The sequence below is a fragment of the Syngnathus typhle genome, linkage group LG2, assembly GCF_033458585.1.
Source record: "Syngnathus typhle isolate RoL2023-S1 ecotype Sweden linkage group LG2, RoL_Styp_1.0, whole genome shotgun sequence".
Classification (NCBI taxonomy): Eukaryota; Metazoa; Chordata; class Actinopteri; order Syngnathiformes; family Syngnathidae; genus Syngnathus; species Syngnathus typhle.
Window position 1 is genome coordinate 9457304 of NC_083739.1, and position 16491 is coordinate 9473794.

Genomic DNA, 16491 nt, shown 5'->3' on the forward strand with positions numbered 1-16491 from the left:
GATGGTGGTGGCTTTGCTCAGCCCCACATCGTGGTGTTAAACTATGGACATGGACGGGGTCAAGAAAGGTAGGGCTGCTGATACTGTTTCTTCACCTTTGTGATGTAATCTGTGATGATAGTTGGAAGGGTTTTGTCCATGCAGGCGTTTTGTTAAGTGTACCATACTTGGGCTGTCTGTTGTCCACGTGGCCCTATTAACAACTAGGTCACATCTGCAGGTCTTATCTTGTCATAGAGGCCTACCTGGAGGACAAACCAATCTGCAGCCACAACTGCATCATTAATAAAACAATATATTAATATCAAATTATGGAAGAGACTATAGCTATCTAGCAAGCTCTCTCCATTTCTCTCTCTAGTAGTCTGTCCATCCGTCTACTTGTCTATTCATCAAGTAGTATCTATTTAGTATCGACAATCTTCATAATTGATATTTTGTTTTCATCAGCACATTGTATTTACAATATTTATTGGGCCTGTCACAATATTGTTTCGCACGATATAGATTGTGTGTCTTCTCTATATGTCTGTCTGTCTGTCTGTCTACAGGCGTTCAATATGTAATTATGTTGATAATGATTGCAGTGTGTTGCATATAACCCTGCACAAGCTAATTCACAGGTGTCAAGACTGAGGCCCGCCGGGTGCACTCAGGACCCTACTTCCTCTTTTTTGTGGCTCGCAAAAAAGCATCCCACAATCTTTCTTAACTCGGCTTCTACACTAGCCATAACAAAAAATATATATACCAAGCAAATTCTAGGGCAATTATTGCGCATGCAGCTCAACGTCTGGCTTACAGACGTCAGCATTAGCCATGTTTTCAAATCTAATTAGCATGGTAGAAACTTTAAGCAGCATTTAAACGGCCTATGTCATGTCTGCCAAGAAATGGATGCCGCTCCTTAATCAATGAAAATACAAGGACGACTCTCATCAGAGATAACGCCAATAGGCTGACAGCAGCATTGAAGAAACTGGAGGAAGTTCTGGCAAGTAACGGCTGTTCGTAAATATACAACAATCTTCCATCTTCTGCATACAGTATGTCTTGGAAGACAGTTTGCAAAGGCACACTTGAAGCCTCCCAAACACACGTGAAAATCTTTTCTTCAGTTGGAATTCGGGAGTTCGGAATTCAGTGATTGATTCATTCTGAAGACAATCACATCCCCCAGGTATTAAGGGTGTGCACACTTATGCAACCACATTGTTTAAATTCCATTCTTAGTCATTTAAAAGCAAAAAGGTTGTACAGTATAACTTAGTGATCAAGTTGCTGGTGGAAAAAGTTTTGAAACAATTTGTCTTGGTTGAATTCTTGAATCTCACATTTGAACAGCGTGTGGAGCATTTCGATATCCTCTGTGCGTGCTTTCACCCGTTTTTCTTTGAAACACATTTCATGCTTTTATCCTAATACTTGCTTATTGTTTTTGGCAGAAGCCCCTCCAGGTGGCGATGGAGGGAAATCCGACACCCTGGGCTCGACGGGCTCAGCCAAAAAGCGAGGCGGGGGTGCCAAGAAGGCCATGCAGGCCAACAAGTCTGCCCTCAGAGCCCCCCGAGCCCTCTGCTGCCTCACCCTCAGCAACCCCATACGCATGGCGGCGCTGGCCCTGGTAGAGTGGAGATATCCTTCCTGTGTACTGCCATCCCACACACGACGTGACACAACTGTTCAAAAGTTGACGTTGTTTAGGCCTTGACCACCATTTTCCACACCCTTCGATATCTTCATTCTGCTTGCCATCTTTGCCAACTGTGTGGCCATGGGGGTCACCAAGCCCTACCCCGATGATGACTCCAATGTGACAAATCACAAACTGGTGCGAATCACACTTTCAGCGTGTGTTTATTATATTTGGTCAAATGGTAACCAGCAAAAAGAAGTTAATTGTAATTGGCCAAAGTAGAAGTTCAAGGGAATATTAGGGCCATACTAAGAAAAAAAAAGGGGGGGGGGGTCTGTAATGAGAATAATGTGAGAGTGTGAACAATTGTTGAGAAGGTAATGGTGTGTTCCACAGTAATTGCATTAGAGAGGGGTAAAAAAAAAAAAAAACTCGGCTGAGTGACCCGGCGACTGTTAGTGGTGACTTAGTTAAATACCAACCATCTGCCTTGCCGGCTTCATTCTATGCTCCCTGATCTTCTGTCTTTTTTAATCATACTAAAGTAATTAAGTACTAAGTCAGTCAATAAGCACATTACCTGATGATTTTCTTGCAAGCAATAAAAGCTCAAACATGTATGTGATACTTTGTTAAACAAGGTCACCAAGGGAGAGACGACTAGAGCTCTTTATTGGATTTAGGCTAAGATGACTGTTGAACATTCCAACGCTCCAACAGTTAGTTTGGACCAATTTTACATCTTTGTTTTGTGTGTGTGCACGTGTGAATTCCATTCTTCATTTATCTCCTGTTTCATTTGATCTGTCAGACTGAGGCGCAAGCCAAGTGGTAGTAACAATTTGATGCCGACTTAAGCAGCAGGTTTCACAAAAAGGATTGAGTAGCTGGCGTAAGTGGGTTAAGAGGTTAAAACGCCAAGCAGTGTATTTCATGGATGGGCGGAGCAAGTTGACAGTTTTTGTTTCGCAATATTTTTATTTCTGTTCGCATGGCATTTCGTAGCCTCTCATGCACTTAAATGCTTTCATATGCTTTCAGGAACAAGTGGAGTACGTCTTCCTGGTCATTTTCACCATCGAGACTTTCACTAAAATTCTCGCTTACGGCTTAGTCATGCACCCCAGCGCCTACATACGCAGCGGATGGAACTTGCTTGATTTCATCATCGTCATTGTCGGGTATTTAAAAAAACGAGAAATTGCAGGTCTCAAAATGATTCATCAGTTACAGAATCAAAAAAGGGGCAGATTATATTGAAAATTGAAATGTTGTTGGACCACCCAAACTCTCGTGGTAGTGCTTAATTGATTTTATTGTTTTAAATCAGAATTAAATATTTGCAACAAACTTAAGTGTAGAATAAATTCTTATCTTTTTTTTAATCAAGAGAATAATCAATTGAGTAAACAATTTGAAAGCTATTCCATAGCTGCAGCACTAATTGTAAGTTTTGTTTGGATTTTGTTTCAATGCCTGCCAGTCAAAATATATAAAACCGCTCAGTGATGCTGAAAAAGTTGCCTCATTAATATTGCATGTCGGTGCAGGCTGTTCAGCGTCATAGCGGAGGGCATGACTGACCACAAGCCAGGAGAGGCCCATCATGCCGCGGGAAAACCCGGAGGCCTGGACGTGAAGGCTCTGAGAGCCTTCAGGGTGTTGAGACCACTCCGACTCGTGTCCGGAGTGCCGAGTGCGTTTGTTGGCGGCCATCTTCCCGGGCTTCTTCCTCTGTTGTTTTCTCAGCCAAAACATGTGTTTATTCTCTTGCCAGGCCTGCAAATTGTGTTGAATTCTATCATGAAAGCCATGGTCCCGCTCCTCCACATTGGTATGCTGGTCATGTTTGTCATCATCATCTACGCCATCATCGGCTTGGAGCTCTTTATTGGCAGGATGCACAAGACGTGCTACTTCACCAGCACAGGTTTCTGCAAACCCCAAAACTTGTTCAGAAAGCACTGATGAAGATTCATAATATGTTTCTAATGGGAGGGATTGGTGGAAATGTTGAAAATAATTCCTGGAAAAATCAGAAAATACCCAAAAGTCAATTACTGTTCGGGAGGGGGGGCAGTGCTCCTATGCCCCCCCTCTAACTCCGCCAGTGGCAACATGATAGACAGATAACATCACAATAGTAAAAATATAGAGTGCAAGTGTATATGTAAAAAAAAAAACCTGATTTCAATTGTATTTTTTGGGGGTGAAAGTCGAGAGCCAATTAATGGCATACTCATTCATTTAAATGAGGCCGATTTTAATACGCTAACCGACTCCTGTCTGTTTTTACTTCCAGGTATGATGGTGGAGGACGACCCGTCACCTTGCGCGTTTGCGGGGAGCGGTCGCTTCTGCGTGACCAACGGGAGCGAGTGCAGAGGCAAGTGGGAGGGTCCGAATGGCGGCATCACAAATTTCGACAACATTTTCTTCGCCATGCTGACCGTCTTCCAGTGCATCACCATGGAAGGCTGGACAGATGTGCTCTACTGGGTAACTAATCCGTGCCTGTCTGTCTGCCTTTTTCCTCGTCGGCTTCATTTCTCCACTAAACTAACTTTTTCTATTTTCCGTCTCGCCGCAAAGATGAACGACGCCATCGGTTTTGAGATCCCATGGGTGTATTTTGTTTCTCTGGTCATCTTTGGTTCCTTTTTCATCATCAATCTCGTTTTGGGTGTGTTGAGCGGGTAGGTAGACTGGCTCGGTGATCATCGTGTGACCGTCAAATCGGAGGTCAGAATTGACGGGGGGGTTTTTTGTGGCTTCACAGAGAATTTTCCAAGGAAAGGGAAAAGGCTGTGGCCCGTGGTGAGCTGCAGAAGGCACAAGAGAGCAAGCAGATGGAGGAAGACATGATCGGCTACATGGACTGGCTCATAGAAGCCGAAGATGTGGATGAGGAAGGAAATAAACGTCAGTCCTGGCGGTCACACATATCTCATTCCTGTTTTATACTCTCTGCACATTTTGGCCGTCTACTAACTACATCCACAGTTATCAATAAATTAAAATTTGTCCCCAAAAGGAGCGGCGATTGCCAAGAAGAAGATGATGAAGAAGTTTGGCTGGTACAAACAAAGTGAAGATGGAGGTACGTTCATCGGCTGCGACGTCGGGTCCGTCTTTTTCTTTCTCATGGTGTCTACCTTCCGACAGAATCGGACTCGGATGATGACATAGCATACCTCGACGATGACAGCGGGTTCTGTGCTTCTCTCATGTAAGAGGATATGACAAAACCGGTTTGTGTGTCGTTAGAGTGGATCCTTTTAGAGCTTAGTAAAAGAAAATGGAAGCAACTTATAATTTTTTTATTTCACATATTTCTCTTACCATTTTCACCACAAATTGTCTTTTTGTTTTCCAGGGCCAAGATGATGGCCAACAGCTTTTGGTAAGATCTTCAAAGTGACTTGTTTATTTATTTTCATCTATCCCATACCACAATCACACAGACACGCAATATTCAAGATTGTGTTTAAAAAACACATCACTCTTTCCTTAGTGACCAATTGTGCCAGTTGAACCACACGTTCAGGAAGAACTGCCGCGTGGCCGTCAAGACAACCAACTTCTACTGGTTGGTTCTTCTCCTAGTGTTTCTCAACACGGTGGCCAGCGCCTCCGAGCATTACAGCCAGCCAAAGTGGCTGACAGAGATGCAAGGTAGGAAGCCTGTCCGTGGAACCTTCGCTAAGACACTGCGGACGTTAGTGTTCATGTCAATGCTTAGTTTTGTTGAGCTCAGCATGTGAACGTCACATGACCAAACTCGGACAACAAGTGAGCCCTGAGCAACTGTCCCCGTGTCCAAATTCCGGATCATCCAATGGCCGTATTTTGGTGGATTTTGATGCTTAGTTTGGATTCCACAAACAAAATCTTAATCTGAATGCCGCGTTTAGGCTAGTGGGGGCGCATTGAAATCATCACACAGCCACATCCCCAGTTAAAAGCAAGTGTGCACACTTTTGCAACCACAAACAGCTGTTTATTTTTACTTATCTTGTGGGTAAGGATTATTTTTCAATTGAGCAGGTTATAAATCTAATTTTTATCCTCAAACAAAAACATGAACAGGGGTGTGTAGACTTTTTAAAAGCACTTTAGCAGGCCCCCAGTGACAGAAAGCATTTGTTGCGTGTCTCCTCAGAGCGAGCCAATAAGATCCTGCTGCTGCTCTTCACGCTGGAGATGCTGATGAAAATGTACGCCTTCGGCCTGCAGATCTATTTCATGGCCCTCTTTAATCGCTTCGACTGCTTCGTGGTGTGCGGCGGCATCCTGGAGACGCTGCTCGTGGAGTGGGACTTCATCCCACCCATCGGCATCGCTGTGCTCCGCTGCATCCGACTGCTGAGGATTTTCAAGATGACGCGGTAGAGACTAACAGAACCGCTCACACCTCTGAATCCAATTAACTAGTATTTCAAAGAAAGTTTAAGTCGCTGTAACCTTATGCACAGTTGGAATATTTCATTCAGTTACATTTGCTGTTGCCTCTTTTCAGGCATTGGGCGGCCTTGTCGGACTTGGTCAACTCTCTCCTCAACTCCATGAAAGCCATCTGCTCCCTCCTGCTGCTGCTCTTCCTCTTCCTCATCATCTTTGCCCTGCTCGGCATGCAGCTGTTTGGAGGCAAATTTAACTTTGACGAGACTCAAATGAAGAGGAGCACATTCGACTCCTTCCCTCAGGCGCTGCTCACTTGCTTTCAGGTGATTTCACGCAGCCCTACGTCGTTCCCGTCTTCTATGATTGATGGTTAGTCCGTTTTTCTCTTTCCAGATTCTCACTGGAGAGGATTGGAACGCTGTGATGTATGATGGCATCATGGCCTACGGAGGACCGATCTTTCCCAATATGGTGGTGTGCATTTACTTTGTCATCCTGTTTGTCTGCGGTAACTGTATCCTTTGTCGTCGAGTACTCAACGGCAAATCAAATGACGACTGTGTTGGAACAAATCGACTTAACGCATGGCGTGTTCAGACATCCTGCTCAATGTTTTCTTGGCTATCGCTGTCGACAACTTGGCCGGAGGAGGCGAGCAGACAAAAGCCGAGTGGGTTTGAGGCTTGTTCTGAGACCCTGCAATATGAAAGATGAAATACATTCAGACAAACCGCATTTTGGCATTTTCAGGGAGAAAAAAGATGACGATGAAGACTGGGATGACGAGGATGAGAAAGAGGATGAAGATGGGGGGGTAAAGTGGTTGATCACAACCAATAATACTTGATTTTTGAAGGAAGGTAGGAAGGAATAATTTGTGCCTATTTTGATTTGGGTGTGCAGAACGAGGATGACGACTGGCAGGAGAATGAGGAGCTGAGGGCCATCGAGGGGTTGGAGGGTAATGTTCATTTATTTTAAGACACCATTTCAGTCACTAATATGCAACAAAATGCATCAACATATTTTTTATATTTGGTGTAATATTTCCTGCTTTGTAGGAGTTGCTCCGTTAAAGGCAGAGTTCTCTGGTCCAAAAGAAAAGATTGTGCCCATCCCTGACGGCAGCTCCTTCTTCATTCTTGGAAAGAAGAATTGGTGAGCTCATCACCAAAGCACTCGGAGTCACCTAAAAATTTTCATTGAGCGTCACCTCGACTTTAACTACCTTTCTCGTCATCTCCTTCCAATTGCCAGCTTGCGAGTCGCCTGCCACAACCTCATCCATCACCCCTACTTCACCAACTTCATCCTCGTCTTCATCATCCTCAGCAGCATCTCTCTGGCCGCTGAGGACCCCATCAAATCACATTCATTCAGGAACATTGTAAGCGTGCTCCGTGTTTCCTCACATGGGCATCTCGAGCGCAACTCGATTGATCCCGGCCTTGTCATCCTCAGGTGCTGGGTTACGCCGACTATGTTTTCACATCAGTGTTCACGGTGGAGATCGTGCTCAAAGTAGGTGCACTTTTCAGATATTGTCACAATCTCATTTAGAATTCATAATTTTTCTGTCCAATCAGTTGCTTCCTCTATTAGCTACTAAATGTAGCGATGTTCACAAAACTAGCAATACATTCAACACATTAAAAATACTCACCAATTACAGACGTTATTTGATTGCTGTCGTGTCTAGATGACCGTGTACGGCGCTTTCCTGCACACCGGCTCCTTCTGCAGAAACGCCTTCAACTTGCTCGACTTGGTGGTAGTCGGCGTGTCGCTCGCCTCCTTCTTTCTACAGTGAGTCCAGTCCGTTCATCAAACAGACGTTTTTTTTTTTTTTTACTGGAAAACCCACTCCTTTAAATTGCCACAAATCACACCACCATTCTTAAAAGCCGACTTTTCCCACAGTTCCAGCGCTATTTCGGTGGTGAAGATTCTCAGGGTGCTCCGTGTGCTCAGACCTCTCCGTGCCATCAACAGAGCCAAGGGACTCAAAGTAAATTTTTAAGATTAGATTTTTTTTTTTTCTGCTATAACTTGAAAGTGCACACTTAAGGTACAAGCGCTGGATAGGTAGGGCAGTCACTATCGAATATTTTTAAAATCGATTGTTCTATCGATTAGTCCATAGATTGATTGAATGATTGGGTCAGATTTTATTTGCATTAAAGTGTGTTTAAAACATTTCTCTCCAATTACGATTGAATTATTTTCCTTTATTTGGTATTAGGTTGTGATTAAAAACAACTAAACAACAGTTAAACACTTATACACAAGAAGGATTGATGGAGGCTGGAATGGATAAATGGCATTTTCATTCATTTGATTTGAGACATGAGTGTTTTGAGTTACGAATGTGATCACGGAATTAATTAAACTACTATGGGCTCATACCACTACATCAATATCTTTCTGAAATTAGAAGGAAAATGTGTTCCAGATAGTGTCTGTTTCGCAATTGGGTAGATGAGGAACAAATTGGAAGGAACACGTATCACAAGCTATTTGTCTTTTTCTTGTTGTTCTTGTCCACTCCAAGAATGTGGTGCAGTGCGTGTTTGTGGCCATCCGCACCATCGGCAACATCTTGATTGTCACCACGCTCCTCCAGTTCATGTTCGCCTGCATCGGAGTGCAGCTCTTCAAGGTTGTCAGCATTTTGACGCAGAACCTTAAGACAATCATTTCATTATTATCCGTCTGATGTTTTCAGGGGAGGTTCTACAGCTGCACGGACGAAGCCAAACACACACCTGAGGAGTGCAAGTTAGTTTGAGCTTCTTTTGTCCTCAGCATCTCAAGTGGGAACTAAGTGTTTGACCCGCTTGCAGGGGAACCTTTGTGGTGTATAAAGACGGTGATATGAACCATCCCATGGTGAAAGAGAGGATCTGGGAAAACAGCGACTTCAACTTTGACAACGTGCTGATGGGCATGCTGGCGCTCTTCACCGTGTCCACGTTTGAAGGCTGGCCCCAGTAAGTCGCCACGCTCACTTTGGCGCCTTTCTCAGCTTTACTAAGTGGGCCGTCTCCTCCCGCGTGAAGGCTTCTTTACCGCGCCGTGGACGCCAACGCCATCAATCACGGACCCATTTACAACTACCGAGTGGAAATCTCCATCTTTTTCACCATCTACATCATCATCATCGCCTTCTTCATGATGAACATTTTCGTGGGCTTTGTCATCATCACCTTCCGGGAACAAGGAGAGGCTGAATTTAAAAACTGCGAACTCAACAAAAACCAGGTTCGTAAAAATAATTTCTTACTGCGAGTCATTACTTGAAATATTAATGCTTTTGTGTGTGTGTGTCTTTTTGCAGCGCCAGTGTGTGTACTATACTCTGAAAGCACAGCCCATCAAGATTTACATTCCCAAAAATCCATCCCAGCTCAAATTCTGGAAGATTATCAACTCCAGTCAGTTTGAGTACGTCATGTTTGTGCTGATTCTGGGCAACACGCTCACGCTGGCCGTGCAGGTACACACACTTGTCTGGAAGCGGCATTCTCTAGGGATGTCCCGATCACACTTTTTTTGGCACCCGGGTCAGAGTCCGTACAGGAAAAAAAACATCACGTGATCGTCGGCCTGATTTGCAATCTCTTGATCGGATCGGCACATCCCTACCATTCAGGATCACTACACACCGCTAAAGCCCTCTCATACAAACTGCTAAAATCTCCAAATTTTACTGTCCTGACACTAAGAGCTATCGGGCCCGCCGTCGTTGTGCTAACTGGAGGTTTTTTGTTGTCCGTCAGCATTACGAGCAGTCCAAGATGTTCACCTCGATCATGGACATCCTCAACATGATCTTCACGGTGGTGTTCACTATCGAGATGATCATCAAGTTGCTGGCTCTGCGGGTTCATGTGAGCTGTCACCCATTCGTCAGTGAAGCATCTGAAGGATTTTTGACTCACACCCGTGCGTCGTCTTCCTCCGCAGCATTATTTTATTGATCCGTGGAATTCCTTCGACGCTTTAATTGTGGTGGGGAGCGTGTTGGACATAGCAGTCTCCGAGTTAAGCGTAAGTCTGACGGCTCAAATCTTTGCTATTATTTAATAGCAAAATAACAGAAATAGGTCATTGACACTCCTGCCTTCACCCAAGTAAGTTAATAAGTAAAGAAATAACTGCACATGGTTTCTCTGCATTGATCGATCTGTCTTGTGTCTCTGAAATGTGGCTTCAGGGAGGAGGAGGTCATGGTGAGGTAAGAAGCAAGAAGAACTCAAACTTGTTTGTGTGTCTTCTCTCGTTCCGGCGTTGTTTGACAGTCTCCTTTTGTCGCTCGGCAGGGAAAAGGCGAAAGCGGCAAAGTTTCCATCACATTCTTCCGCTTGTTTCGAGTGTTGCGGTTGGTCAAACTGCTCAGTAAAGGAGAAGGGATTCGAACCCTCCTCTGGACTTTTGTCAAGTCCCTGCAGGTCAGAAGAAATCCGGCGGAATCTATCGTCGTGATAGGAAGCGCTCTCTTTCAAATATGCTTTTGAAATTTCCCCGCTCAGGCGTTGCCTTATGTCGGTCTGCTCATCGCAATGATCTTCTTCATCTACGCCGTCATCGGCATGCAGGTGAGTCTTCTGGACCAAGAGTTGCAATTTGAGTTAACCGCCTTTCCCTTCACAAACTGACAATGGATTGACACTCACTCTACAGACGTTTGGGAAAGTGGCCGTGGACGACGACACGCATATCAACAGAAACTGCAACTTCCAGACCTTCTTCATGGCTGTTCTGGTGTTATTCAGGTCTGGGCTCATTTGGTTGTGTGATTTTCAATCTGCTAGCCTTTTTTTTTTTTATGATGCAGTGGTGCCTGAGTGAACAGACTAGCAGTTTTTTGAGATGTGAAGAACTGCATGTTTGTTTGGGCAGGTGTGCCACCGGAGAGCAGTGGCAGGAGATCATGTTGGCCGCGCTGCCCGGCAGACGTTGCGACCCAGAGTCGGACACCGAGCCCGGAGAAGAGTTCTCCTGTGGGAGCAACTTATCTTACATCTATTTCATTAGCTTCTTCATGCTTTGCGCATACCTGGTGAGTGAGACCCAACAGGATGAAGTAATTTCTCTTACTTGGAATCCAAACAAGCTCTTGAGCTAACTTTACATTTTGCAATCCGTTCTCTTTCTCTCTGTCCAGATTATCAATCTCTTCATTGCTGTCATCATGGACAACTTTGAGTACCTGACAAGAGACTGGACTGTACTTGGAACGCACCACCTAGATGAGTTCAAGAGAATTTGGTCCGACTACGATCCCGAGGCCACGTAAAGACTTATCTTCTCCCCGTGACTTCCCGTGCTGTCGTTTTGCTTACGTGTTGTTTTGTTGTGTGTTGCAGCGGCCGCATTAAGCACATTGACGTCATCACGATGCTGCGTAGAATTCAGCCTCCCCTTGGTTTTGGAAAACTTTGTCCTCATCGTGTCGCTTGCAAAGTTTGTTCTTGCTTTCAGCACAGCGTGCTAGATATTTGACGGGTACGTTCATATTTGGCCTCCTCTGTGTGCCCTTCATCTTAGAGGCTGGTCAATATGAATGTGCCACTGCACCCCGATGGGACGGTCACCTTCAGCGCGACTCTGTTTGCTCTGGTGCGGACGTCCCTCAAGATCAAGACTGAAGGTTCAAACTCAACAATAATAGAACCGTACAATGAAGGGTGCAAAACATTGCGCAAATCGAAATGAGCATTTGTTGCTTGCGTGTCTCTCAGGTCCCATTGATCAGCAGAATGAAGAGCTGAAACTCATCATCAAGAAACTCTGGAAGCGAACCAAGCCCAAGCTATTAGATGAAATCATACCTCCCCCTAGAGGTACTTTGCAGTATTACAGTAGAGTCATGGATTTGTCAAGTCTGGCTGCTCGCGAATGAAATGTGTAATGCCAATTGTCAGAGTCTGACTTTGTCACTTTTCTCTTAGGGGACGAGGTGACTTGTGGCAAGGTTTATGCCAGCTTCTTGATTCAGGACTACTTCAAGAAATACCGCAAGAGAAAAGAGAGGGAACGGAAGTCGAAAAGGAAGGACAAGGCCGCCTCTCTTCAGGTGATTGTCGACCTTTGCATAAAGTTTGTCAGCGACAGAGGTGGACATTCAGTCCAAGGGACAGAATGGTCCACCCGTCCGTCACTGACGGACGCCCATTTTGTGGATGAAGGATGAGGGACAAGAAAGACCGTCGGTGTAATAGTCCCTATCCGGGTCAAGTCCTTCAGACGGACAGTTTCGGTACACTAACATTGAAGTATGTCAAAAAAAATTTCAAAAGACCCTTCTTTGTCTCACGCGTGTAACCGCGTGAATGTTAACCTGAAAGTTGGTGCTCCAGAGTTAAATGAATAGTAAATGAGCCAGTTAATGAGCCATAATTATGAATTATGAAACCTCTGCCATTATCCTCTCTCTCATGCCGTCACGAATGGCATGGACAGCCAATAAAACGGGGCATCTCAAAGACAAGTCAATAAATTATACCTAGCACCACCACCGTCGTCCACGGGATGATGAAAAAATAATACTGCTTCGGCCAGAGCACAAAAGAAATGAATATTCCTGGAAAATCTGCAATTAGGCGATTTTTCAAATGCCTAACCATAAACTTGCCCAATATTTACTTCTGTTCCTTCCGTACATAGATCTTGTATGTGCTTTCACAGGTGTCATTTCTTCCGTCTGTGTCCTTAGCAAGGTCTCCGAACGCTGCAGGATCTGGCTCCAGAGATGCGCCTGGCAATGGCATGCGACCTGGAAGAGGAGGAGGGTGCAGACGAGATATTCGAAAGCGAGCACGGAACCTCGGTCACCACCACGCCCGCTGCCACGCCCATGCCGCCCATAGAAACGCTGGTGCGGCAGACCGCTGTCGTCGTGGAAGCGGAAGCTGTTCCAGAAGTAATCACGCAGCAGGTGATGAGTCTGAGCGACAGCTGCCGCGCGAGCAACTTAGAAGTCGCGGGGGAGAGCGTCGTCACAGAACAGCCGGGGAGGTCGGAAGTTCTGCTCAGCAGGTGGGTTCCCCGCTTTCTCACTCTCATTAGTTTCTGCCTTGAGGTACAAGTTTAATTTGTTCTGTGAACATGTGTGTCACTCAAACACTCATCTCAAATTAAAATGAATGGAAATGCAATTAATCTGTTCCAGAAATTTGAAATGTTTTATTTTTAATTAGAAAAATAGCACAGTATGATATTATAAGTGGATCTGAAAATTGTTTTTCTTTGCTCAACAATGCAACTCCGATTGATTGTGCAATTATTTTTTCAAGATCTTCTTCCTATTTATTTTTCCAAGCAATAGATTAATCTCTATTTCAAGAAACATTATCCATTTTATTCTACATAAATGTTTTGGTCTTATTTACTCACTTTGACCTGCAATCTTTGCATTCACTACAAGAACTTGACAAAATTCTACCAGACAAGAGTGGCCTTGACCTAAATCAGAACCACAACAGTTCTCACTATTAAATTAAATTTTACATTGTGGCGTCGTCCGCAGAAGTTGAAAAACATAACGAGCCTATATTACGGTACCTTCTGAATTCGGTAACTTCTGTTTGCACTCTTGAACAGGGCGGATTCCATCAGCGACCTGCCTCCCCCTCCAGACTCAACAGAGTTCATAGAGCAGGAAGTGACACAGCCCACAGTGACTGAGGAACGTTCTGCCAATCTCACATTTGAAGACCGGTAAGGAAAGCGTCTTTTGGGAGGAAACCCCTTAAGGTCCATACAATAGTTCTGATATTCTATGCTGTTGTCTTGTAGGTACGAGTATCCTGCGCCCGCATCTCCTTTACCACCTGCGCCAGACTTAAACGGGCAGAGCCTCGAACGAGCCAGCAGCGTCGGCGAGATGTCATGCGACGTTAACGGCTCGGCTAACGGTTACCCCACAAGCGCCGTGAACGGAGAAGGTAGTTTCGCTGGGGAGCCCTACCCAGCACACGCATATAACGACAACGGATACTCGACTTATGAGAACGGCGGCAGCGTGGCCAGCGTCAATGGCAACGGCAGCATTGTGAGCGGAGGCTACACGGCCAACGACTATAATGGAAGCACCAGCAGTAGCGCGCAGTTTGTCAGGAGGAGGCTGCTTCCGTCCATACCCAAAGGTGAAGCACATCACATTTGTGACACTTTTTGATCATCACAATCTGCTGATAATGGTCACCTTTCCAATGAGCTGCTCCAAAAGAGATCCAATGCTGCCAACTAATGTTTTGTTTATGTATCTATTGTAAAGCTTTTGTTAATTCAGATGTCACTGGCATGATTTTGCTATCGAAGTAATAATCATCAAATTCCCTAACCTGCTCCCTCTTGTTGTTTTAGGTCATAAGCCCACCTTTAGCTTTCAGTGTCTGAGGCCGCAGAGCAGCGGTGACGATATTCCCATCCCGGGAAACTACCGAGGCAACACATCCCCATCCAGGTCTCGTCTCCAGGTAAGAGCCGCGCTGTGTTCTCTCGCCGCCTCGTTTTAACATGGTCGCTCTGTCATGCCAGGCGCAGCATAACCTGGACTCCCGGCCCAGTAGCGTGTCGTCGTCGTCGTCCGTCTCGTGGGCCAATAACATGGCGGCGGGAAACACTCCCGGTCCCGCGTGTATCGCCCCGTCGGGGCGCAGGGGCAAGCTGATCTACACCCCGATGATCCTGGTAGATGAAACCACGGGGATCAGTCAGCCGCTGTGGAGCAACGGCTCGGCCAGCCTCCCCGCGGGAAGCCGTCCAGGGTGGTACTCTGGCCAGAGCGGGAACTACGGCAGCTTGAGGGTTCCGCCCGCCAACCAGGGCTTTGTGGACAAAGGCAGCGCAGACAGTCTGGTGGAGTCGGTGAGTAGAAATCGTGCCGTCCATTTTTTGCGGCTTCACTGCATTGCAGATTTTTTTTGAAAAATTCCCACTGCAGGAAAATGCCATCTGACTTTTTTGTGACAGTCTGAATGGCTCAATTAGGATTTTTTTATTAAAAACATGCTATACTGCACACCCTTGTTCATCCTCAGATTCTGATATCCGAGGGTCTGGGTATCTATGCCAAGGACCCCAAGTTTGTGAATTTTGCCAAGCGGGAAATTGCTGAAGCTTGTCACATGAGCCTGGACGAGATGGAGAGCGCCGCTGCCGACTTGATCGCCCGTCAGTCCGTTTCTCGCTTTGAGGACCAGCTGGCTGACGAAATGAACTGCGTGATATCGTATTGAATCAGATGGACAGACAAGAGACGGGATGGAATGAACACCTGTGGGAAAGGGAAAAGGACAGAGAGAGAGACAACACGTCCGCTGTCATTTGTATTCGAGAGCCGACTCGTTTGCTTGCCGAAAATAAAACAAAAAGCAGCCTGGCACGATGCAAATCAGCGCAGGGGTGGGCAAAGTATGGCCAATCAAATCCAATAAGCTGTTAGCACATTTTTATGAGTCCTGCAAAATTTGTTTCATGCATTTTCCCTAAAATTGGTCACTTAAAAATGTTATTTAATGGTTTTGTATTCATTTATATAAATAAATAATTGGCTAACGGAGTTATTGTAAATATGACCATAACACAATTGAGTAAAATTATTTTTAATGTACAGATTATAAAAGAATTGACAAGTGTTCACTTGATTTTATGTACATTACATCTCTTTTGTTTTACATGATGGCAACATTTACAAAAGGTGGCCCACCCTTGTCATATGTGCAGGTATTACCACCGCAATGTGGTTGTATCAGACACGAACAAAGACTTTTATGAACAACCAAAGAATAGATTTTATTGTGATGGGCTTTTTGGGGTTTTCCATTGTACTTGCGTCATTTTGTACTGTACTTGAATGACCACTTTACACTCTGTTATGTGCAGCTGAATTCGTCATTGTGAGAGTTTCTATTGCATTAAACGAAATTCGGGATTTGGCTTTCATGTGAGATTCTAGAATGAACCTAAAATGCACTAGAACCTTTGCAGGCAAACTTTTTGAAATTTGTTTAATTTAAATAACCTTTAACACGAGAGCGAGCGAGTTTCAAGAGCCTGACGAATGATGGGAAACTATACTACTGTCTTTTTTTAGGTGCCAAGACATCAAAATCATATTTTCTTTCCCAACGGTTTTATGCTAAACAGATCAAAATTAATCTGTGACATGGTTAAAGTTTAATATCTACTGTAAGTAGTTTGTTGGTTGCATATAGTGCTTTAGCTGTCAGTCTTGGAGGATCTGAGGAATAAGATACTTTTTTTTATTTTTGGAGACAAAACATTTCGAAACCTGTGTTCGGCACATTTTGTGGAGGATGACTTCAGCAAGGTAAACTTTCACACATGCCACAACTGCATTGATCAATTTGATATGTGGAATATTCTTAAATGGGGTTACATTATGATTGCTCGGAAAGCAAGATTGTTTGGGAATTTTGGTC

General features: G+C 44.8%; 1 protein-coding gene across 1 annotated transcript; it reads left to right on the plus strand.

Moving 5' to 3' along the window:
- Positions 1-1348: 1348 nt before the first annotated feature.
- LOC133148348 (voltage-dependent L-type calcium channel subunit alpha-1D-like) lies at positions 1349-15973 on the plus strand. Its single transcript, XM_061271454.1, has 46 exons — positions 1349-1635; positions 1726-1831; positions 2678-2817; positions 3187-3332; positions 3414-3566; positions 3939-4135; positions 4229-4332; positions 4416-4558; positions 4671-4736; positions 4802-4865; positions 5013-5039; positions 5151-5311; positions 5799-6024; positions 6156-6363; positions 6434-6554; positions 6638-6710; positions 6791-6854; positions 6944-7001; positions 7102-7198; positions 7298-7427; positions 7502-7561; positions 7740-7846; positions 7961-8048; positions 8592-8699; positions 8766-8818; positions 8884-9030; positions 9100-9301; positions 9378-9536; positions 9820-9930; positions 10007-10090; positions 10257-10277; positions 10363-10491; positions 10573-10638; positions 10724-10815; positions 10943-11102; positions 11208-11335; positions 11410-11506; positions 11591-11693; positions 11785-11886; positions 11995-12119; positions 12759-13081; positions 13646-13762; positions 13841-14190; positions 14411-14523; positions 14585-14914; positions 15088-15973. Exons 1-46 carry the CDS (start codon positions 1535-1537, stop codon positions 15283-15285), a joined length of 5958 nt encoding a protein of 1985 aa, XP_061127438.1. The 5' UTR covers positions 1349-1534; the 3' UTR covers positions 15286-15973.
- Positions 15974-16491: the final 518 nt, after the last annotated feature.

Excerpts from the sequence above, each read along its gene's own strand:
- LOC133148348 (XM_061271454.1), top strand. The coding sequence starts at position 1,535 with ATGCAGGCCAACAAGTCTGCCCTCAGAGCCCCCCGAGCCCTCTGCTGC. Across the intron at positions 7,428-7,501 it reads CACATTCATTCAGGAACATT|GTGCTGGGTTACGCCGACTA; the intron begins GTAAGCGTGCTC and ends TGTCATCCTCAG. Across the intron at positions 10,639-10,723 it reads ACGCCGTCATCGGCATGCAG|ACGTTTGGGAAAGTGGCCGT; the intron begins GTGAGTCTTCTG and ends CTCACTCTACAG.